The 24,479-nt window shown below is 41.8% G+C and overlaps 1 protein-coding gene across 1 annotated transcript in view; it reads left to right on the forward strand.

The window, feature by feature from the left end:
* Nucleotides 1-21,155: 21,155 nt before the first annotated feature.
* Nucleotides 21,156-24,479, forward strand: part of SLC18A2 (solute carrier family 18 member A2) — a 50,121-nt gene continuing 46,797 nt past the window's right edge. Inside the window, exons 1-2 of the mRNA XM_087725874.1 lie at nucleotides 21,156-21,340; nucleotides 23,585-23,729. Coding sequence (XP_087582000.1) covers nucleotides 23,609-23,729 — 121 coding nt within the window. The 5' untranslated portion in view covers nucleotides 21,156-21,340; nucleotides 23,585-23,608. The remainder of the gene's footprint in view (nucleotides 21,341-23,584; nucleotides 23,730-24,479) is intronic.

Consider the following 24,479-nt stretch of genomic DNA (forward strand, 5'->3'; position numbering starts at 1 on the left):
AGAATTCCTGAGCCATGGCATGGCTGGCTCAGGAATTCTGGGAGTTGAAGTCCACAAGTCATAAAAGGGCCATATAGTTTCCCACCCCTAGTCTTGAAAGAAACAATTCCCAGATGAAAATATTTTTTCTTTTTTTAAAAAAAGGGTATGCAACTGGTGGGAATGGAGATTGAGAGACAGAAATATTGGGTGCCTTAATGGAAAGACAATTTTTAACATCTATTGGCAAGTTCTGATAGATCTGATTTTATTCTAAAATTTCTCAACCCATAATCCGGCATGAAAGTATAGTTATCATAAAATCCATGAATGAAAGTAAGCAGCAAGATTTAAATGGTATTTTTCACCACGTATCTTCCTAAAGAATATGTCATTCTATCTTTATGGAGGATAGGAGAGAACACAAATTGGGTCACTAACTTCATTAACAGATGCATCTGCCCTTCTTTGGAAACTTGTGCTTTGAAATAGCTCTAGGGACGTACAATTTAATGGCTGCCACAGATGTTGAAATGATTCTGTGTTCTGATTCAAACTTTAAAGCGAATTTTGTCAGAAGAACAAAGAGATGGCTTGATATAAGGTTTGCAAATTATTTCTTTTATCTCCAATTTAGCCTTTGTGAGTTGGCCTTTGTCCTTTACAAGCAGAAACTTTATGCTAATATGAATTTAAAATGTAGACCATGAAAGCAGCTTTTAAGCTTTCCCTATTCCTTTTCAAGCTTTTATCCCTAGTCCGAGGAAACTAAATCTGGCATATTTTAAAAGGTCATTATTTGTTATCATACACAGAATCAAGGAATTTGAAAGATACATGGAAATTATGGTCTTAGATGCCCTACATTAATGCCGTACATTACATGCGTATGAAAAAATATATTTTTATTTTTCAAGAGAGAGCTCAAAATTGACCTAAACACCTTCTGTATCCATGACTTGTCAGAGGAGTTCTTTGGTCAGAGAAGGATATTGAACATATACTGAAAGTCTTTACCTCCTTTCATGTGTAATGGAAAAATAACCACAATGTCCAACTGTCAATCAGACTTTTAAAAGTGACTTGTGGAAACTAAACATCAGCAATGTTGATAGAAGTGAGATGTATTGAGCAACCTTTCCTTCAGAAGTGAAACCATGCCCGTTCCTGGCATTGCACGTTATCACTTTCCTCTTCTTGCCACACACTCACCCTTTTCCATTGGACTTTATCTCCCACATCTGTCTGTTCTTTCTGTCTTCCGTGGGTCAGAAAAAATACTTCTGTTTCTCATACTGTCATGTTTTCTTTCTTTCAGGTTTGTAATTGTGAATTCTATTAGGGATTGCCAAGCAAATAGATGGCAGCAATGAGATAAGATGTTTTCTGTCTCTTGCCATCCAGATATGGTAAGGGCAGGATAGTAAAAATTAAGCAACTATCAGCTACCTGAAGCTAACTTTAGAATGCTCAGAGGTGATAGTTACCCTGCAATGACCGCATTCATCTGCCGGCCAATGTCGGCTGGCGACCCCTCGGGGGAGGGCCTTCTCTGTGGCTGCTCCGGCCCTCTGGAACGATCTCCCTGTGGAGATCCAGACCCTTACTACCCTTCCGGCCTTCCGCAAAGCGGTTAAGACCTGGCTGTTCCGGCAGGCCTGGGGCTGTTGAATTATCCAGCCCTATTCAAGGTTACGGCTGTTGCAGAATTTTAAATTGTTGTTTTTATTTTATTTTTTGTATCCCCTCCCTTTTTTATTGTGAGCCGCCCTGAGTCTCTCGGGAATAGGGCGGGAATATAAACTCAATAAAACTAAACTAAACTAAACTAACCCAAACATTTTTGGCACCAGGGGCCAGTTTTGTGGAAGACCGTTTTTCCATGGACTGGAGAGGGGGATGGTTTCAGTTTTGCTCGCTTGCCCACCTCTCACCTCCAGCTGGTCTGTGGCCTGGGTTGTGGGACCCCTGCTATAGTAGTTGAATGAAATCTGAGGCAAAGTAGGTGTATTTTATGCAAGAAAGTGATCCCCCCCTGCAGTGGTGGGTTTCAAAAATTTTTTGAACCTACTCTGTGGGTGTGGCCTCCTTTGTGGGAGTGACTTGCCGCCCATGTGACCGGATATGAAGATGCCGACGACACTTGTCAGAACCACCTTAAATTACCTCACACACAGCACTGGCATGCATAAGAATATGATGTAAACTTGTTTTTTAAAAGGCATCTTTGGTGTGCGTTAAACAACTTCAACACACGCAATGTTCTGATTGCACCACAAATGCAGTAGTCATCCTTACCTTTCACAGAGGCACTGAGTTTTATAAATATGAGCATGATAGTGTAGAATAATCATATCCAAGGACCAGTGGTGGGTTTCAAAAAAGTTTGGAACCTCTTCTATAGGTGTGGCCTGCTTTCCGGGTCCACTGGTGGAACCTCTTCTAACCGGTTCGGTAGATTTGACGAACCGGTTCTACCGAATAGGTGCGAACGGGTAGGAACCCACCTCTGCCCCCCTCACATTGAAGATGTTACCTGGCTTGGGTAATGAAATGTCTGCAAGCAAACAGACAACTGCAGACAGCACCAAGCATGCCACAGTTCAACCCTGAGCTACAGATATTCTTTCCTGTTAAGGGTGCCTTACGCATTATGAATTGTGCCTCATTTTAAGCATAGTTTATTACACAAGCCATAGTGGTGTGTGGCTGAATTTAACTTGGAGATGAGGCTAGTTTACATTGAAGGAGAAATTTGGTTCTTCCTCAGCCTTTGGCAAAAGTCTTCTTTGCAATGCTGTTTTAATCCTAGAAGAATAATTACAGAGAGAACCATGGAAAAAGAGAACCGTGGGAGAACACCAGCTGTATGAGCTACTCAGATAACATCTTTCCAATGTGGATTTACAAGGGGATGGGAGTTCAGCTTCTAGTCATATACGTGGAGGGTTGGCTAATAACAATTTTGTCTCTACAGCCTACCTACCCCAACTATCTATCCTGACATATTAGTCCGCTTTTATGTTAGCTTGATTTAATGCTCTACCCTCAGCATTCATGATGGGCAGATAGCAGAATGTTCTGTTTGAGCAAGCACTCTGCCTTCTGGGGATGTGTGAGCAGATTAATGAGTCATACTCTGTACTGTCTTTTAAATTGAAGGACGTTACCTGTTGGTTTGCATGATTCAAAGTATCCAAATTATAGTAAAGTATTATGTCCCTTTATACAGGTTAGCCTTGACTTACGACCAGCATTGAACCCAAAATTTAGGTTGCTCAGTGAGACATTGTTAAGTGAGGTTTGCCTTATTTTATGACCGTTCTTACCATTGTTGATAAATGAATTACTGCAGTTGTTAAGTTAGCATGGTTCTAAAGTGAATCTGGCTTCCCCATTGACTTTGCTAGTCAGAAGGTCGCAAAAGGTGATTACTTGATCCCAGGAAACTGCAATCATCATAAATATGAGTCAGTTGCCAAGCATCTGAATTTCGATCACATGACCATGGGAGTGCTGCAGTGGTCATAAGTGTGGGAAATGGTCATAAGTCACTTTTTCCAGTGCCGTTGCAACTTCAAAAAGTCACTAAATGAACTGTTGTAAACTGAGGATTACCTGCAGCTTTTTTTAAACTTTAGGATACATTCAGGTTTTTTCAGTTTATATAACTCATTTGCTTGGGATGGACAGCTATAAAAATGAATGAATGAATGAATGAATGAATGAATGAATGAATGAATGAATGAATGAATGAACTAATGAATGAACGAATGAACGAATGAACGAATGAAAGAAACTTTTATATGTTGATATTTCCACCATAATAATAAAGAGAAGCAAACAATAAATTAATCACATTATATTATTATTCCACTTGTTAAAAGGAGAACAGTAAGTTCTACAATTGTACCATCTTTTAATACTTTAAATCCAACTGGTCTTTTAAAATTATTTTGGTCAGTTCATTTTTCTCACTTTCCTGCTTTGAGAAGATTTGTTCCCCCCGCCCCATTCTGTTAATTTTTTTCCCATCATTTATTTACTAACAAGAAGGCAATATAAAATGAAAACAAAGAAATGAGCAAAATGTCATAGAATTGGCACACTCTGTCATTGTTGGGTCTGAGGAACACAACTCAACACCTATACAGTGTCTGTGACTAATAAATATTTTCATAACTAGCAATGGGAAAAACTGCTCAATTACTATTACTCAATTAATAGCAGCACCCAATGAAATTAACAAAAAATAATTGTGCAACTGCATCCAGTAGGGTTTTCAGTAAGCTCTACTGATTTTAGTGCTGAACATTACGTGCTTCTGCTATTATTTCTATTTCAGATTTCATTATCTACCCGTCTTTGGTAAATCTATGCAAAAGATGCCAGTTATGGCTAGGAAAATGTTTATATGTATAGATATTTGGAATTTCAATGCAATTTACATAATCCTTTTTGTCTAAAATAGAAAGATGCCCCCATTTAACCTCAATTGCTACTACAGTCTAAAAGCTCATTCCCTTCCTACCATTTGAATCCTGTCTTTTCATTTTTTTTTACTTGTGTTCTCCCCGCCTTTAGTTTATTACAATAAATCATAAAATCTTGAAACTGCTGTTTTAAAAGCATAATTAGAATAAAATCCATAAAAATCGAGCAGTATTGAAATGCAAACTGAGAAGTAAAATGTCATAGAAGCTTGGTGGAAGAGCCACAACTTGACTGCCTTCCTGACTATAACAGGCACAAGGGTGACTGAAACTCCAGGGAAAAGACATTCCAGAAGATCTGATTCACAGCTCCTTCCTTCAGCCTTCCCAGGGTGAAGGGATCTATAGCATGTCCGCCTGTGTGGCCTGAAGAACCAGGAAGATTCAATTTGTAAACTGTAAATTGACACCAACTCCTACAAGGGTTGTATAAAGCAGCACTTTTGTACTGCTTTACACACAAGCCTACTGGTAGCTAATGCAGTTCTCACAATAAAAATGTTGGACTATATTATGAGTCCTGTCCCAATCAGCATACAAAAGGCTACATTTTGTACCAATTAGAGTTTTCTGGTAGTCTTTCAGGGGCCCAAGTTCAAGCAGATGACAGTCCAAGATGTCTTGACCATAAGGGTCAGAGGTGGGTTCCTATCGGTTCGGACCTGTTTGGCCGAACTGATAGTGGTTTGGCGGCGTGAGTCGCTGGAACCGGCAGCAACCCAGGCCTGCCATGCCCCTGAACCGGTTGTACTGGCAGTTTCCAGGGCCGGATTTAGATGAAAAGAGGCCCTAGGCTATTCCACTTATGAGGCCCTTTCACCTCCCATTTTTAAGTTTGTAAATTACATGAGAGACAATAAAATACATCATTACTGTGATATATCAATATATATCAATATATATAGCTGGCCTCCTGACGGAGAGCGGCTCTGCTCTGCGGCAAAGGCAGCGAGGCCAGCCGCCTCCCCTGCTGCGCTCAGCTGCCCGGCTCGGCCCCCTCGCTCTCACCTACCTGGCCGCTGGTGGGCTCCGTGTCGACGGGGTGGCTACTGGGAGTGGCCACGCCTCTCGCCCGACCGCCGGTGCTGGGAACATGGGCAGGCTCCCCAACTGCTGTGGCGCTGGAACGATCTTAACCAATACATTTTTATGTTTGTTTATTAGTCATATGTGTAGAATTTCTCCTTATTTTTGGTTCAGTGTTTTAGTGTTCACTGTTTTTAGAATAGTGTAATTTTAATTGTGCTAACAATTTGAATGTAGGCCCCTCTTGATCTTGAGGCCCTAGGCTGATGCCTAGTTAGCCTATAGGAAAATCCGGCCCTGGCAGTTCCTATGGCACTGCCATCTTGTTCTTTGCTTCTGCCTATGTGCAGAGCAATTTTATTGCACTGTGCATGCACGCACAGCACACATCAAGTGCACGCATGTGGGGCGCAGCCACAAGTGAACCGGCAGTAGTGCCTGCCAGAACCCACCCCTGATAAGTGTAATTCTTATTATGAGTTTAGCTTCTTTAGCTGAACTCCTGGGCCCGCTTTCATCTTCATAGAGGATGGGGAGGTAGAGATACTACATGTTTATTACATTAAAATGTCATATGAATCTTCCCAACAGTTAAATGGACTTGGAAATATTCAGTTTCCTGGAACTGGAGAAGCTAAAGCTTCTGAGGAAACATCTCTTTCCCCCCTCCCTTGCTCAATCCTCAGCCTTACCACCACTGTAGTACCGCTGTACTATAAGTACTGTATTTTCGTAACAGTAAGAGAAATCATTGATGTACTTATTAAAAGTCTCTTTTTATTTATAGTCACAGGATAAAAAATGGTTCTAGAGCTCATCTTTGATCCAAATTAAACCCCGTTTTTGTAATGTCTCGGTTTCTTTCTTCCTTAGCAATGAATTACAGACTAAGCTAAAATGCTATTTGCTCTCAGAAATACTTAAGAATCTAAAATGGCAAACCACAGGACGCTTCCTTCAGCTGCACTAGTGAGACCAATGGCTAAACTGTGCATCCGTGATGTAAAAGATAGTGTTTTATCAAAATTCACCACTCAGCACACCCACACAATGAGACAGTTACCATTTGTGTTTCAGGAAGAAGCTATGAGGCAGATACGAAGTTTTATCATATTCTTTCAGTCCAATGAAGAATTACTAACTCCCACTAAATTCAGAGGACTATTATTAACCTATTAATAATTTTCAATTTTAATTTTAAATAATGCTGCACTCTACTGATTTAACCCATTATTAATGGTTCTACTCCCCCCCTCCCCATTTTCTAATTCTTGTTTTTGGCAATAAATTACTAGCCTTTCAAAATCTGGATCATAGGATCGATCACTATTCAGACTCTTTGTAAAGGATGTATAAATAAATGGCGTATTATGGCCCACCTTCTCCTTGTCTACCTCTCTAAACCGCAGCTGCTTGTCCTAAACAGCTTCCCTTTTAATTTTGGGAAACATGTTTAGGATTTCCTAAAACCAATTTAAATGTAATCTAAAACTGTCTGGACAGGGAAAATGAGTAGTACATGCCGAGGACAATGTTCCATTAGCACTAATTTATTGTCCTTCAGGGCATTGCAGAAACATTGATGAATACAACAGAACACAGACATTTCTGCTTTATTAGAATATCACCTCGCACGTGTCTGTTCATGAATCAGCATCTTACAGTCCCTTTTATTCCCAGAACAAAACTTTTATTTCTATTCCAAATGTATAGGAGGTATTTGAAGTGAAAGGGTCAAAGTACCATGTCGAAACCGATTGCCGTGATGAATACGCATGAGCATGAAACCCAGAAGGAGACAACGCATGGCTTTTTTTTTCTTGATTTCAGTGCTTACAGTACAACAAGGATAGGGAATATGCACTTTTTCCAGATGTTATTGAAGTCTAATTCACATCCACCCTGGCCAACAGGAGCAATAAGGGATGATGGGAGTTGCTACCCACAAAAGGAGATAGATGCACCTGCAGAATCCAAAAGCTTTGTCAAAATGCTGATGATCAGGTGGAAAAGTTGTGACGCACGTTCTGTCCCTTATACATGACTAGGTGATGCCATATTCAGAAAGGCAGGACATGAGTTTAGTTGTTCTGATGCTCCTTTTGTCATTGGCCCTCCTGATGGACTCCTACAGTGGGAGGTCACACATTACTGTCCTGCAGTGCAGAACGAATGCATGCATTTTCCTAGATTATAGAATTATATTAGCTTTTGAATAACCAAAGAAATAATGATTTAATATAATAGGTATATGGCTCTGCAATGCTTCCTGTTCTAGGGGCATGAATATAGCATCTTTATGGAGCTTTTCAGAGCAACTGCAATTCAAAATCATGAGATAATTATACAGAGTAGCCACAGGACCCCATGGCAAAACACAGGCAATTTAAAGTGTTAAGAGGCAAGTGCTACATTTGTGCCTTTTATACATTATAAAACACTTGTTTTAATCCAGTCCAATTTGCTGCACAGCCCTAATAAACATTCCAATCAATCTTCCCATAGGTGACTGGGAAACAATGAATGCTTGATTCTGGGCGAGTTGAGTTGGGGTTTTTGTTAGAGGTTGATTTATTCTCATTGGGGATGAAAAAGAAGCCAGCGTTATGTACAAGTAAGATTTATAGATTACCATTTATAGGTTGCTTTCTCAAGTATGAGCTTACTTGAGTATTTAAGATCATGAACAGAGGCCATACTTTGTCTTCCAAAATCATGGTTGATTGGCTCAGAGAGTAGGTGCCTTTTTATTGTTGGACCCAGACTTTGCAAATCCCAGCTCAGAAATCCAAGCCACTTCTTTCTTGAGCCTTCTGCTGCTTCTTTGGCTTTAAACTTTGGGGTCTTTGTTTACCCATCTCCTTAAATATACACACGGATCTGCATGCATTAACTTCTCAACCATTCTGGGCCTATGACTAAGTTGCTCCTTCTGTGTGAAAGTTCATGTCACAATAAATCAATTCAACTTTAAGCTTCCATTGCACTTTCTGTGCGTTTTTTAAAGGAAGTCTTTGCTTTCTACCTTCCATGCTCCTACTGAGTATTGTGCCAAAGGGAAGATGTGATATTTTCTTTTCAGAGTGCAGGGCCCAGAGGGGAACAAGTGCTTGTTTCCCCTGCCTTACCTTGACCTATACCTTGTTACGCTACGTGCCTGACAAGTGAACCCAGATGAGGGCTCACGGATGTAACCAATACAGTTCATTGCTATTTATTTATACTTAAACATGGGTCAACATGCAAAGCAGAGTGTAATCACATTTGAAAGTGAGATCTCTGCTGAACTTCCGCAGTGCCTGGAAGATGATATTTACAGCTGGGTGTTTAGTTGCTTAAATGCCAAAAGGTTTCAAAGAGCAGCATAAACAGTCAATATAAACACAATTTGCATGTAATGACTGGATTCCTTTAACCTCAAGGGACGGGGAAGATTATTCGTCAGATGCCTTTTAGTTAGAGACAAATGTCCAGGAAAAAAAATAATTAGGTTTGTAACACGGCACTCAGTGTCTCTTCTTATTGATTAGGAAGCTAAGGCAAAGTTTGCCTGCAAGGCTGTGTCAAGTGTTAAGAGAACACTTAGCTGGGAAAGACAGATAAAACAACCTGTGATTTAACCTGGTTATTAATCAGCTTTTATTTTTCTTGACAGCAGTTCTCTTCTTGTTAAGATACCAAGTTAAGGCAACATGATCTCTCTTTTCTATCTGGTACAAAACGATTATTTCAAGTGATAGCTGTCACTGAAAATGTCAATAATTAACACTTACCATCTAATGTTCTACCTGAAAAAAAACATTTTAAACCTGACGTGTTTAATTCCAGTGCAGTTGCGTTTGTTCTTGATATTATTCTAGAGAAGGACAGTTTCAAAAATTTCAAACGATAGCAATTAGAAGTAGACGTGGGTACAGCTGACCCTAAGAGGAAATCAATCAATCATATTTATAACCAACATAGTACAGTGCAATACAGGGGAAAAAAGCATGATGGAAAGTATATGAAACAAAGCAGAAATAACATCATATGTTTTCCGTTGCCAACTAAAACAAGTAGCCCAATTTGCTTATCACTGGATCAGATTCTGAGTGATGATATGGTCATCTGTTCTAGAAACAACACAAAATCGGTGGGATATGACATGTTGGGACTTTGGCAGCTGAGAGAGTAGAAGTGGGGATGTACTGGAAAAATTGGTGAGGGCAAATTGCCACATAGGTTCCCCACATATCTAGGCAACATAGGGTGGCAAAGGAAGGGAGGGAGAGAGGGAGGGAGGGAGGGAGGGAAGGAAGATTCTGGGAAAACAGGAAATAGGCAGGCTAACTTGTATGGGGAGGAGGAAGGAAGGGGACAACATATATCAGCCTTGCCTACATGATTTACATGTAAAATACAGTGTGAGCCTTCTGAATTTCATTTTGACCAATCCAATACTTCAGGTTTTGTTTCTGTAACTGTGGTGGATCCAGAGTGGTTTGGCAGAAACCTGTGGGATTCAGTGATGTTTTTATTGTTGTTCCATGTACAGCTCTGGTAAGAATTGACCTGAAAGCAATATAACAGACCATAGATAATGACCATTGTGATAGAATTTCCTAAGGAATACTATAACGTACATTGATTATAACTGTTTGAATATATTATCTTTTCATGAATCAGGATCATGATGCCTAAACACCAATCCATGGGAAAGTGGGGCATTTGATTGATAGAATACTTCACCAATCCAGGACAGAAGAGGGAAGCACACTGGTTTAGATCTAACATATAATGCATACCATGCTTTTCTTGCAGACAAACCAAAACCTGGCTCTTCTGGGAAACTGGCTCTTCTGAAACCATTGACAGGCTATTGTGTTGAGTTTATTTGGACTTTTCAGCCAAAAAAATACTTGAGATTGTTATCAGTAAACCAAATCACAGATGTGTCACTTCTAAAAGAGGGAGTTTTATGCTGATTAATGTTCAAAGTGGGAGGGGAACTCACAAATCTTCTCTCTACTGGCAATCATTTCCCATTCTGTAAATAATGTTCAAAGGACTACAATGTTAATTGAAGGCACATGAAATGGCTAGGGGGCCATGGCATTTAATGTTAGTGCCAGGATGTGCTGGAGATATGAGGGGATAGGAAAAACAGGAGCAACTTAATGGCATCCATTATACATTTCATCATAGAATCAAATGAACATGCGTTCATAGGCTAAACCTTTTTTTAAGACAGGAGAAATAAAATGACCATTCTTTAACTTGAGTACAAAAAGGTAATAGCTTATAATGAGGATAATGGGAGCAACCCTGAATGTTGTGTCTTTGTAATCAACTGCAGAATGCTAGAATTCTAGTAGATGCTAGAATTTGAATTATCTGCTGGGAACGTAGCGTTCTCTCTCTCCCTCCTTCCCTCTCTCTCTCCTTCTCTCTCTCCCCTCCTCCTCCCTCTCCCTCTCCCTCCCTCTCTCTCTCTTTCTCTCCCCCTCCCTCCCTCTCTCTCTCCTTCTCTCTCTCCCCTCCTCCTCCCTCTCCCTCTCCCTCCCTCCTTCTCTCCCTCTCCCTCCCTCCCTCCCCCTCTCTCTCCTCTTTGCAAAGCTACATGGTGCATACTGTTGTCATTGATAAGGAATGAAATAATTAGTAAAAACAATAGCACTGTGAATTTGCACAATCTCATATATGCGTAATGTTTGCACAATCTCATATAAAAGAGCCAACCCTGATGTGATTGTTAAGTGATGACTTTGTAGGTTCCTAAGCGTGGACCTCACAGGACTAAGATCTAGGAACAGATGCTGAAACCACGTCCCAAGCAAGCATAACAGTGGGTGAGAACTGTGGGTGGGCACTACAGAGTATGAAATCTAGGATATCTTATGGATGGCCATAACCTGAGTGCTACCTATATTTTTATTTGCAACTGTGTTGAAGATTATATATAATAAATGATATTGATTTATTTGTATCCCACCTTTATTGTTTTTAATGTATCCAATACAGCTTCCTTTTCTTATTTTCCCTACAACAATAATCCTGTGAAATGGGTTGGGTTGAAAGAGAAAGACTGATCTGGCTTTCACGGTTAAAGCAGATTTAATTCCCATTCCCGCCTTCTAGCCTGGTGCCTTAACCACTAGACCAAATTGGTTCTCATATATGAGATTGTGCAAATTCACCTGTTATTGAAGAACTCAGTTATAATATTCTGGATAGATATCTGAGTGTGATAACCTGGAATAAGAGATTGTCTGCTCCTGTTAAAGAACGTTCTATGCCATGCTGTGAAATTTTGATTTTTTAAATTTTAGATCACCGTATTTATATATGTTACCTGTATTTCTACCCTGGCAACAGAATTCCTTGCATGTCTCTCCTGCTAGACCTAATAGGATGTTAAGTGTTAAGTCCTCGGACTTACGATCTGAGTCAAGCGGAACAAGCTGGGACTTCTCTGATTGGTTCAAGCGCGCCTGTTGGCAGGCGCGAAAATTGCAACCCTCGGATTGGCTGCCCGCCTGACAGCTGTCATATAAATAGCTGTCAGGCAGCCCCTGTTGTTGCTTGTTGTTTCTGACGTTGGTTCATTAATAAATCATTCAACTGCAGCATGGCATCTGTCTTACCTCAGCTTGCGAACAAAGCATTGGTGATGAGGATGGCGGGATTCTCAATGGCACATTTGTTTGCTGAGTACAGCCCTGACCACAAACCACCACTACCAGGGCAATGCCATTCCCATCCTGGGTTGTGGATAGTTTAATGTACAATATGGAACTTTCAAAGGTCAACTTCCCTTGATTGTAGTGTCCCAGCCCTTAGCTTCACTTCTAGGGATGGATTGGTTCAGGGCCTTGGGGTTTACTGTTGAGGGAATCCATACTCTGGGCCAAGGGGATCTGTTCTGATCACTGATGCATGAGTTCGCCGATGTTTTCGATGACTCTTTGGGCTCCTACACAGGTACTCCCATTTCCCTCAGTCTTGACCCCCAGGTGACGCCAATTCGCCTCAAGGCGTGGCACGTTCCTTTAGCACTATGGGGGAGGGTGGATGCTGAGATTGACAAGTTGGTCTCTCAGGGCATCTTAGAGCCCGTGGACCACGCCCCCTAGGAAACCTCTTTCGTAACGCCGGTGAAAGCCTACAGCTCTGTCCAGATTTGTGGGAATTTTAAGTCAACCTTGAATAAAGCATTACAGGCCCATCCTTACCCTGTCCCTGTAGTGCAGCATGTGTTGCACTCCTTGGACAGGGGAAGGTTTTTGCCAAGCTTGACTTGGCGCAAGCCTACCAACAGCTGCCAGTCGACGAAGCCACCGCGGCTGCACAGACAATAGTTACTCACCGCGGGGCCTTTAAATGCAGGTGACTCCAATTTGAAGTCAATGTGGCCCTGGTCTGTTCCAGAGTCTCATGGAGCGGTTGCTCCATGGGATTACTGGTGTCATCCCTTATTTCGATGACATTTTCGTCGCAGCGTCGAACCAAACGGAACTTGCCAACAAGTTACGCCAGGTTTTCACTCCCTTTCAATGGGCTGGCCTCAAATTGAAAAGTTCAAAGTGTCGGCTTGGGGTTCCATCGGTTGAGTTCCTTGGCTTCTTGATTGACAGCCAGGGCATACATCCGACCCCCTCCAAGGTCGATGCTATGTTAGCAGCTCCTGTCCCGACTTTTAAATCTGATCTGCAGGCATTTAATTTCTACTCCATGTTCTTGCCATATAAGGCCATGGTCGCGGAGCCTTTGCACCAGTTGCTAGATAGCTCAGCCCCTTGGGGTTGACCACAAAATCCCGGATGTTCGCGGCTGTCAAACAATTACTGACCTCTTCCATCATGCTGGTACAATACAGCGAATGACTGCCTTTAGCATTGGCCTGTGACGCTTCGCCTTTTGGCATTGGCGCAGTATTGAGCCACGTATTGCCCAATGGTCTCGAGGCTCCCATTGCATTTTACTCCCACACCTTATCGAGGGCAGAACGTAATTATAGCCAACTCAATAAGGAGGCTTTGGCTGCCATTGCGAGGGTAAAACGTTTCTATTACTATCTTTATAGCCGGTCATTCCACCTAGTGACTGACCACAAGCCACTGCTTGGTCTTTTGGCAGGAGATCGGCCTACCCCATCGATTCTGTCCCTGCAGATGTTGTGGTGGACTGAGTTTCTGGCTTCTTATAACTATTCAGTGTCTTACCGGCCTGGTAAGGCCATCAGGCATGCTGAAGCCCTCAGCTGTTGCCCATTGCCCACATTGGTATCGGACCCCACCTCTAATGTTTTCCTAGTGGACGATGGCGACCTGCCACTTACGGCCGTCGACATTGCCCTTTATTCTGAGAAGGATGGCCTGTTGTCCCGAGTGCTGGAGTGGGTCCAGTGGGGGTGGCTTCAGGGGCCGGTGGCATCGTCATTTACGCCATTCCTCTGCCGCCGCATGGAGCTGTTCAAGTTTCAGGATTGCTTGTTGTGGGGGACCAGAGTGGGTAGTTCCAGCGGAATTACAGGCCACTGTCCTCAGCCGCCTCCACGAAAGTCACCCAGGGATAGTTCAGATGAAGGTGCTTGGTCACGCCTATGCCTGGTGGCCTAACATGGACGCAGACATTACAAAATGGGTTCAACATTGCTGGCCTTGCCAACAGAGCCGACCGGTTCCCCCCACTGTTCAGGTTCAGGATTGGGAAATGCCAAGGAGCTCATGGTCCCGGCTTCATTTAGATTTTGCTGGACTGTTAGAGGGTCACACATATCTGTTGGTGGTGGTGGATGCCTTATCCAAATGGATTGAGGTTTGCCCTATAACTTCCACCACCACGGATGCCATCGTCCGAGTGCTGGCCAAATTATTTGCCACTCATGGATTGCCGGATCCAGTGGATTCCGACAATGGGCCACAGTTTACATCTGCTACCTTTCAGATGTACTTAGCCTCCTTGGGTATTAGACAAGTATTTGTCGCCTCATACCATCCCATGGGAAATGGGTTAGTGGAGCAAGTGGTGCGCTCGGTTAAGGATGTGTTAAACCGGCCCGGTCCCGGTAGCTGGCACGGTCGCCTTACCACGTTCTTGTTGGCGCAACATTCCATCCCATGCCAGGTCATGGACAAGTGTCCAGCTGAAGTCCATACCATGCTAGATAGGCTCTACGCTGAATATACCAATATTGGCCCATCTGGGGAGTCCGCTATGTTTAGATCTTTCCACGTGGGGGATCTGGTGTTTGCACAAAATTTTGTGGAGGACCCTAAGTGGCTTCCAGGTTGGATAATTACTGTCACTGGGCTCTGTTCCTATAGGGTCGAGGATGGAAGACAATGGGGGCACCATATAAACCAATTACGCCATTGTGTTCCCAAGGACGACCATGAATTACCACCCCGAGAGAATGCCGGCCTGCTCCCAGATGCCGCCTGCCGGCCACACTCTCCATCTTCACCAGCTACGCCTCCACTGCGGCCCGAATCATTCTCGCGGGCTCGCATACCTGCAGTTGATCACCAGATTCGGAGGCGGAGTCTCCAGTGGAAGTTCCTTGCCAATCCTGTCTGCCGCCTGAGAACTGTGACACTCCTCCTCCACCTGTATCAACACCCAAACTGTGCAGATCGGGGCGGATCGGTCGTCGCCCGCCTATCTCTCTGAGTATGTTTGTGCAATCTGGTGGGAAGGAGTGTTAAGTCCTCGGACTTACGAACTGAATCAGGGGAAACAAGCTGGGACTTGTTTCCCAGCTTGCCTGTCAGAAATTGCAGCCCTCGGATTGGCTGCCCGCCTGACAGCTGTCATATAAATAGCTGTCAGGCGGCCCCTGTTGTTGCTTGTTGTTTCTAACATTAGTTCATTAATAAATCGTTCAACCACAGCACAGAGTCTGTCTTACTTTCTAGCCTGGTGCCTTAACCACTAGACCAGATTGGTTCTCATATATGAGATTGTGCAAATTCACCTGTTATTGAAGAACTCAGTTATAAGATATATGAGTGTGATAACCTGGAATAAGAGATGTCTGCTCCTGTTAAAAAACGTTCTATGCCATGCTGTGAAATTTTGGTTTTGATTTTTTTTAAATTTTAGATCACTGTATTTACATATGTTACCTGTATTTCTACCCTGGCAACAGAATTCCTTGCATGTCTCTCCTGCTAGATCTAATAGGATGTTAAGAAACATCAGGGAAGAGTTGGTCCTGAAAATTACCTGGCCCTAGAACATGAAAAGTTTTAGAGATGATACCTGTATCTTGAATTGCATCTTGAAGTACACTAGACACCAATGTGACTCACAATGTAACCAGTGGACACTGAGATGTATTCATAACTTCCATCATTATTGGATTGATTACAAGCTGTACTTTCTGGAGGATTTCCAGGGACAGCCCCATGTAGAGTGCATTGCAGTAGTCCACTCAAGAGGTGACTCAGGAATGAGCAACTGGTAACCAGGAGTGCTTTTGTACACTGGAATGACTATGCAAAATAATGTTAATGACTTAGCGTGTGTTTTCAATTAACATGTGTTTGAACTTTGATCACAGCAATATTATTTATTGTAGCAATGTTAGCTACAAGATGGATCTTAATCAATTAATAAAAACTTAAAAATCACAATAATATTCCATTGTTTCCACAGGAATGCCATTTGATTGCCTGCACTTCCATTTTAGCCATTGTCTATTCATTGCAGGATAAAGGTTTCTTCCGCGTGTTTCCAACCAATATGGTTCCTGAGCTTTCCTTTGCCATCTGGGTCCATAATACTTGCTGGTATCATCGATCCATCCTGCTTTGAAACACGCTAAGTCATTGCAAGCCAATAATTACAGTGACTTGCATATTTAAAAATATCCACTTATGTCTAAATTACCAGAAATCTGCTAACTGCTTTGCAAATTCTTGAGGGCAAAATGTAGCTATGCACAGGAGAGGTACTGATTCAACACTAGTTTTCATTCTTTGAGTGAACTTGTGAACATGATCCAAATCATACAATAATCAAATTAACAAAGGCATCAATTTTTCAATCACACCCATGGAAAAATAAACTGACTAAATATAACTGAGTTTCCATTGAATGTACAATGAAAATCCCGCACAATGACCTTTTAGGTGTTACCACCATGTAAGTATTAATAATATATCTGTGCACAAATAAGTACTCTCAGAAACAATTTCAGCCACTTGTTCTAAAGGTGCTGGCAAGATCCCTTTTAATATATATCGGCTTTTGTATCTGGCAGTGAGAATGTCAGCTCCTTGGAGGCAGAAAGAGCTTGAGAGGCTAGGAAAACCAATGATTCAAACTTGAGCAGTACTAAATAGCCATCATCACCATGCACTGTGCTGAGGAAAAGGCAATGCAAGGAACAGAATAAACAGTTACAGACTAGAGAGGAAATCTTTTATGTCAAGATGTTTACAATATATCTTGTCATAAGGAAATCTTTTTCTTCTCTCCTAATGCACAACATACGTGGGATTCTCTTTGAAAATCTGACTGCATTACAGCTAAAGACTTATTTTTTTCTCTTTGAAGTATTGTTAATGTGTAAATTATTCCTTTTCACCAGAATGCAATATTGCTATTGATGCTTCATAAAAGGACATTAATGTAGCTTTGACTAAATAAGGTTGTTTTCTCCTAGTTGCACTGGATTCCAATTCCAATTTCAGTAAATATCTGTTTACAATCACAGCACATAGGTCTTCGGCTTTCTATTGGAGAATTGAAAGATGTGTGTATAAAGAGGGTGGCAGAAAGGGAGAGAAAGAGATTATATATTGATTTATGATATATTTTTTATTTCTTCATAAAACCCAAGAAATAGTTTTATTAGGACCAATCCAAATGTTGTAAAATAGCAAGCGAGCTTTCAGTTGTTCTGCATGGTTAAAAAGGCTAAGCAAAACATAGATGGAGGAGAGGATTTGTCATGATGTGGTTAGCAAATCTGTATTTGGAGATAGTAGAGACGATTATTTAAGAAAGGGGTGAATAGCAACAGAGGAGTCCATGCTTCCTGGTTCCTGTGAACGTTGCATGGGTGAGACAGCCTCCTATTTTATTGCCAAAACTTCTGTCACTCATTATCAAAACAAATCAGAACTGTAGAATATATAATGCCTTGTACAGAAAGTTTCTTAACCTCAGTAACTTTAAAACGTGTAGATTTCAACTCCCAGAATTTCCTAATCAGCATGCACTGGCTGGAGTATTCGGGGAATTGAAGGCCATACACCTTAAAATGGCTGAGGTTGAGAAAAGTTGGCCCAGAGCCATCTATCCATTGTGTGTAAAGCCTTTATGAGGGGAAGATTCAGAGATATCTGGAGGATGTTATGAAGATGCTATAAGTTGATAATAGAGAAATGTATGGAGAAAGATAGTGGAGCAATATGTCAAAACTGTTCCCTTTGCTATGATAATTCTAGAAACAACTACTGTAGTTCTCAGAACTGATTAGAAGAACTTTTAAAAAAAAAATTGGAGAAAGAGATGTTGATGTAGGTTGACCACAGACAATACTAGCATGTAATCACTGAATTCTCACAACTTCACTTTCAAATATGGGTGTTTAAAAAAATGCAACAGAGTGATATATGTCTAGCATCTATTAGAAAACAGGACAAGAATTGATTTATAAAATTTAGGGTGTGGAATTTATTTCACTAAAAAAAGAAATAGAAATGTTTTATATATAAAACCTCAACTAAAACCAAAATTTGTATTGATTGATAAGCGGGGACTGGAAATTAATCTGCATGGATCTAAGACTTTGATATTGGAAATGTATGCCCCAAATGAGGATAAAGCATTATTCTATAAAAGTCTTACAGAGACCCTAATAGATTTCCCTTATGAAAATTCTCTCAAATCTCTCAGCACAAGAAGCATTTTACAGAGGAGCAATTGGCTAGAAAGTATTGCATAAAGGCACTTTGAATTTATTTTGGAAATATGAACAAGAAAAGACATTTAGTTATGTTTGGTATGTAAAAACCAGGAAAAATTTAGATTCAACTACACATACTGACTTAAAAGATTTTAAAGATTAATATAGTTTAAACCAAAGGGGTTCAGAGGGGGGATTAATGGACAAACAACTGCAAAACTGTCATGAAACTTTGTTTTTGTATAAGATAACTGCAGCAAGATGATTGTATCCATAAAAATGGAAAGACTGGCATTATCCACAGTGGAGGAGTGGTTGATGAAGATGATTAAACTAAGATGGCTATACTGGTTTGATTTGTCATGAGAAAAGACAATAATCTATGATTATTGCCGAGTGGAAGCCACTTACAGACTGAGTACAACAGAAAAAAATGAACTTGTGATTTATGGTTTTGATCATTAGAGAGGACCTAGGTGCAGGCTATGCAGAGACCTCAGAGACAGTCCAACACATGGTAGCAGGATGAGGAAGCAGGTAGGAACAGCCTACATTGAATGACTGAATCAAATAGCTGGCCTTGTTGTTTACAAGAACATCCATACAATATATTGGCCAGATGGAAGATTCCATAGAAGGTCATGGAGAAGAAGACGACTAAGATATGGTGGGGCTTCCAGAACCAGACATACTGATAGGTACTAGAAAAGTGCTTCTCAACCTTGGTTCACCTGAAGACGTATGGACTTTAACTCCCAGAATTCCTGGGGGATTCTGGGAGTTGAAGTCCACACGTCTTCAGGTGACCACGGTTGAGAAACACTGTACTAGAAATTCAGCCAGACATCATGGTAACAGATCCAGAACACAAGACACCAATGGCGATATATGTAGCAGTGCCCAGTGACAGCAACATCACAAAGAAGCGGTATGAGAAGCTGGAGAAGTTTCAGGACCTGAAGGAGACTAGACAACATATGAAAAGGCCAAAATGGCCCCAGCTGTGGCAGGAGACTTGGAACTGTGACATCTAATCAGTGCCGGATTTAGATGAAAAGAGGCTGTAGGCTATTCCACTTATGAGGCCCTTTCACCTCCCATTTTTAAGTTTGTAAATTACATGAGAGACAATAAAATACATCATTACTGTGATATATCAATATATATCAATATATATAGCTGGCCTCCCGATGGAGGGCGGCTCTGCTCTGCGGCAAAGGCAGCGAGGCCAGCCGCCTCCCCTGCTGCGCTCAGCTGCCCGGCTCGGCCCCCTTGCCCTGACCTGCCTGGCCTCTGGTGGGCTCCGCGTCGACAGGGCGGCTACTGGGAGCGGCCACGCCTCTCACCCGACCGCCGGTGCCGGGAAAGTGGGCGGGCTCCCCAACTTCCGCGGCGCTGGAACGATCTTAACCAATACATTTTTATGTTTGTTTATTAGTCATATGCATAGAATTTCTCCTTATTTTCGGTTCAGTGTTTTAGTGTTCACTGTTTTTAGAATAGTGTAATTTTAATTTTGCTAACAATTTGAATGTAGGCCCCTCTTGATCTTGAGGCCCTAGGCTGAAGCCTCGTTAGCCTATAGGAAAATCCGGCCCTGCATCTAATCTAAGAGAGTGTGTCACATAAATCCCAAAAAGGACATCAGAGCTCTCCGTCCAGAAGTCTCCAAATTTCAGACTGCCTTGTTAATCAGATGCCTTCTTTTGAGTTGTCTACCAGTACTTTCGATCAATGATGGGTCAATTTCTGGTCAATCCCATGGATGGTAGAGTTTGTTGACTAGTAGCCTAAGGCAGTGTTTCTCAACCTTGGCAACTTGAAGATGTCCGGACTTCAACTCCCAGAGTTCCCCAGCCAGCATTCGCTGGCTGGGGAACTCTGGGAGTTGAAGTCCGGACATCTTCAAGTTGCCAAGGTTGAGAAACACTGGCCTAAGGTAAGGTGACTTGGGCACACTTTCTTGTTCAGTCAAGACACACTTCTGGTTGCACTTTGTAACACCTCTCCTTCCTTTCTTGATGTAGCAGGACCTGTTTTTTTCTTTAAAAGGATATCGCGTCCACTACCTTGGAGATCAAGGGGAAAGGTATAAACTAATTAAATTCTCTGCCGGGAAAAAGACAAGGCCTGCGCCTGTGGCCAAGGGAGCATCTCGAACATTGCTAGGGCAATCTGCTGCTGATGGAAAGCGCAAGTGAGGAAAAAACCCTCAAGGGCTTTTTATCCAAGTACATTTTCAGTGCTTTTAACATTAGACAAAGCAGATCAGCCTCCTGTGCGCTGAGTCCGAAGATGGAGACGCCAGTAAAGCCAGCTGGCTTCAATGAAGCTCTGGGCACGCTGTCTTCCTAGTATTTACCGCTCGCGGAGCAGCTGCCCGTGGCGGAGAAGCCAGCTGCCCTGCCAGCCATGGTTATTTCTTCCCGGGCTTCTAAGCCAGACGCTTGCAAAAAAGCGCCTCAGGCTCTGCAGCGGTTTTCCGCAAGGACAACTTCTTCTTTCCTTCTTCCAGGCATGAGCGACTTGCTTACTTTTGAGGCTGAGAGAAGAAAGAGCAGGGCGGGAGGGGGGAGGAAACAAGACGCCCCCCAAGCAGGGAGCACTCCCTATAATTTCTTTTGGGGGACGGGGTGGGGGTGGGGGGGGGGACGGGACCAGGCAACGCTTTGGTTGATGGGCTGCCGTCCATCAGCCAGCAACGTCGAAGGGAGTCGTGAGGAGGGAGATAAGGATCTGGCGTGACGTCAAGGAGGAGCTTGGTAAGCGGAGCTTCTGTGAGGTACCGGGGCTCTTGAGCGCGGCGTTGGCGCTCCGGCAGCGAGCGAGGCGAAGCTCAGGGCTGCGTCTGAGGAGCCTGGTCGTCTGGGAAAGGCGCGTGGAGGCTTTTGCGCGCGGCAAAGGGAAAGAGCGGGCGAGGGACGCGGGAATCCGGGAGTGTGGGGTGAGTGAAGGAAACCTGGCGGCGCTTCTGGTGCGAGAGCAGGAGAGGCGCTGGGTCAAAAGAGCGCCCGGGGCGGCGTGAGAAGCGGTGGCAAAGTGCGGGAGGGTGGGTGGCTAAGGGGGCAACTGGTGGAGTGATGCTGGAGGACCCTGGAGGAGTGAGGATGGGAGGGAATGGCGGGAGAGACCGGTACAAAGATGGATTTTGGAGCTGGACGAAGCATTAACAAAAAGTACCGAACTCCCCGCGCATCCCAGTCACTTTGGTTGGTACCCTTCGATTCTCCCCTCTCCCCCAAACTTTATCGGTTTTTGACTGCAGCAAAACCGATGAGGTTTCTTAATGGCACGATACAAACTAGTGGATTAATTTTTGTGGACAAGATTTCATCATCTGCATAGAGAAATACCGGGGGAAGTACCCAGGGATGGCATTCCTGTCTCATCCAGTGCATCTCATAAAGGGGACAATTCTCCATCAAGGCTGATGCCATAAAGATTGGCACTTCTACAATCTTTCTCTTTCTCCCTCTCTCCCTCCCTCCCCCTCCCTCTCCCTCCTCTGTATTTAACATTACCTGAATTTTGGAATTAATGAAATCTGTCAATCCAGGAACAAAGGATTAATCTGGAGCCAGAGCACTGTGAATGTATGTGTTTTTGGACACAGTTGGGAGGTAATGGCAGAAACAATATAGAGATGTATATTGGGGTTCATCCTTGACACCTATTTTCAGTATTGAAATATAGACCTGGAAGAGACATTTTCTCATCTGATTCTTGATATATCAGTTTTAACAAATGATTAATACCGGTAATGAAAAAAATAGGAATGCAAATATAGTGAAGTCTTTAAAATATAGAATGAAACAGTATGTATGAAATTGAATTTGTGTACTTGTAGTTTTATATTGCGATTTTGGATAATGATCAAAATTCATGCAATGTTACCGGTACCACCTCTTATAATCAACTTATGAATCTTTGGAGGGATATTGGGGGGAAATCATTCTGATGATGCTGTATGTCAATTAGTGAAGAATATAAATATTGGTTGGGGTGAATTTGTTTTAGGGTTTATTTTTTTGGGGGGGGTTGTAGGAATCCATTAGGTTTGTGTCTTCCTGGGACCTCCCTATATAAAAAAGAATATTTGAGTCAGCTTCCCATTTACTCTTTCTTGAAGTGAAACCCAAGTTGTAGAATTGGAGTTTGGATCCATGGTGAATGCATGCATCTGGAGCAGTGTTTCTCAACCTTGGCAACTTTAAGTCCTGTGGACTTCAACTCCCAGAATTCCCCAGAGCTGGCTGGGGGATTCTGGGAGTTGAAGTCCACAGGACTTAAAGTCGCCAAGGTTGAGAAACACTGATCTGGAGTATCAAAACAACTGAGGTTCTGAGATCTCAAATATTAGTAATCCCCCCCTTTTTTTACATTTATTGTCAATCTTTGTTATTTAGGTAAAATTGCCACATTATGTTAAACAATGAGAAATTAAAACTAGAGATTTTTGGAAATGGGTATATTGGGTGGAAACAAACTATAATCAAGAAAAAAATTCTGGATATATGTCTATATTGCACCGGTGTTCTGGATAATTTTGTCTAAAATGTAATTCAATCTTCAAAAGTCAGTTTGAGATTGTGGAAAATAAACATATTTATTTCATGTCAACTAATTTTTTATGTAGATTATTTTAATAAAGGTATAAGTGCCTGATGCTCTTTGTCTAGTGTGAAGCCAGGCAGATTAATTAATAAAAATATGGCCAGTTTAAGATGTCAAGTATTTCTGTTGGTTCAATAAACAACTTAATATCTTTTTATATGTTACTGGAGTAGTCTATCTTTATTTTTAGATTATTTTTATCTTTATAAACCACTGTTAATTAGATTTTGCACAGGCAATTTTTACATGTGGGTACCCAGCTCTAACAAAAGGCAAATAACTTCTGTATAATAAGTTGGTGTTGAAATATTGACAGCAGTGTTAGTCATCATTTATGGTTTTATTCTTGATAAGAGAAAAATCCTTGCTTAGCTAGATAACATAAGGAAAGAGTTAAGCAGAAGCAGCAATGACAGACATTCATGAAAACGAAGAGAAAGAGACGTAGGTAGCCATAGTGGTGGCAGCTGGAATCATATTCTTCTTTTAAAAAGTGCCAGGAAAGCCAAAAAAAAAAAAGCTTTTAAATTCTAGATTGTATTAAAATATTGTTTTTTTATGTTTATTTTATAAGCCGTAATTTGAGAGAACTAAAATCATGGCTTGGCATGAATTCGGTGTGCTGAATTGGCTTCGAGAGAGTCGGCAGTCCCGAAAATTAATCTTGTTGATTGTCTTCATTGCTCTGCTCTTGGACAACATGCTGCTGACTGTAGTTGGTATGTGAAAAGTTCATTATTGATTATTATAAATATTGTAACTGCTTTGCTTGTGGGTAGCCTTAAACTCCTGCATGAAGTTTCCATGTCTGTACATGCGTGTTTGCTACATCCATTTCCTTCCTTTGTGGCTTTTGTAAAACAAAATGGCAGGAAAGATAAAAAGTTGGCACGTCATGTCTGATGAAAGAGACTTTGGCTCTTTCACTCTTGCGTTTTATTATGGTTTAGATTTTCAGTGTCACAACCATTAGCCATTATGGAAACAGCAAGAAATTGAATTAGCTTGCATGATGGCTTGAATGTGCGAACATTGATCAGATAATTAAACATTGTGTTCTTATCAAAGGAAGAGATATTTTATTCTAAAAGGACTACTGTAAAGGACTGGCTCATCTACTGTAGGCAAATCTTAAATTTGGAATCTTCTTTTATTGCTATAAGCAATATAAAAAAGTTTGAAGCAAGATTTGTTTTCAGGTAACACAAAACCTCTGTTTTTATTGAGTGGTAATGAACTGTTATTGTTTATTGTTCATATAGCAATTGGCAAGACAGTAACTCTTATAAAACAAATACCTGACTTTTCAGGTAAACTAGATAGGAAACACAACCAGAGAAGCTAATTCTACTTTCCTGCAAGGTTACATTAACAAATTCTTGCAAGTCTGAAAGTACAAATCTCCCACCGTCTCCTTTTCAGTCTGAGAAACAAGGGAGGATCCCTCCTGAGCCTCTTTCTCCTCTCAT

The sequence above is a fragment of the Thamnophis sirtalis genome, unplaced genomic scaffold (genome assembly GCF_051295495.1).
Source record: "Thamnophis sirtalis isolate CommonGarterSnake01/CBP01778 unplaced genomic scaffold, rThaSir2_p1.2 scaffold_11, whole genome shotgun sequence".
NCBI lineage: Eukaryota > Metazoa > Chordata > Lepidosauria > Squamata > Natricidae > Thamnophis > Thamnophis sirtalis.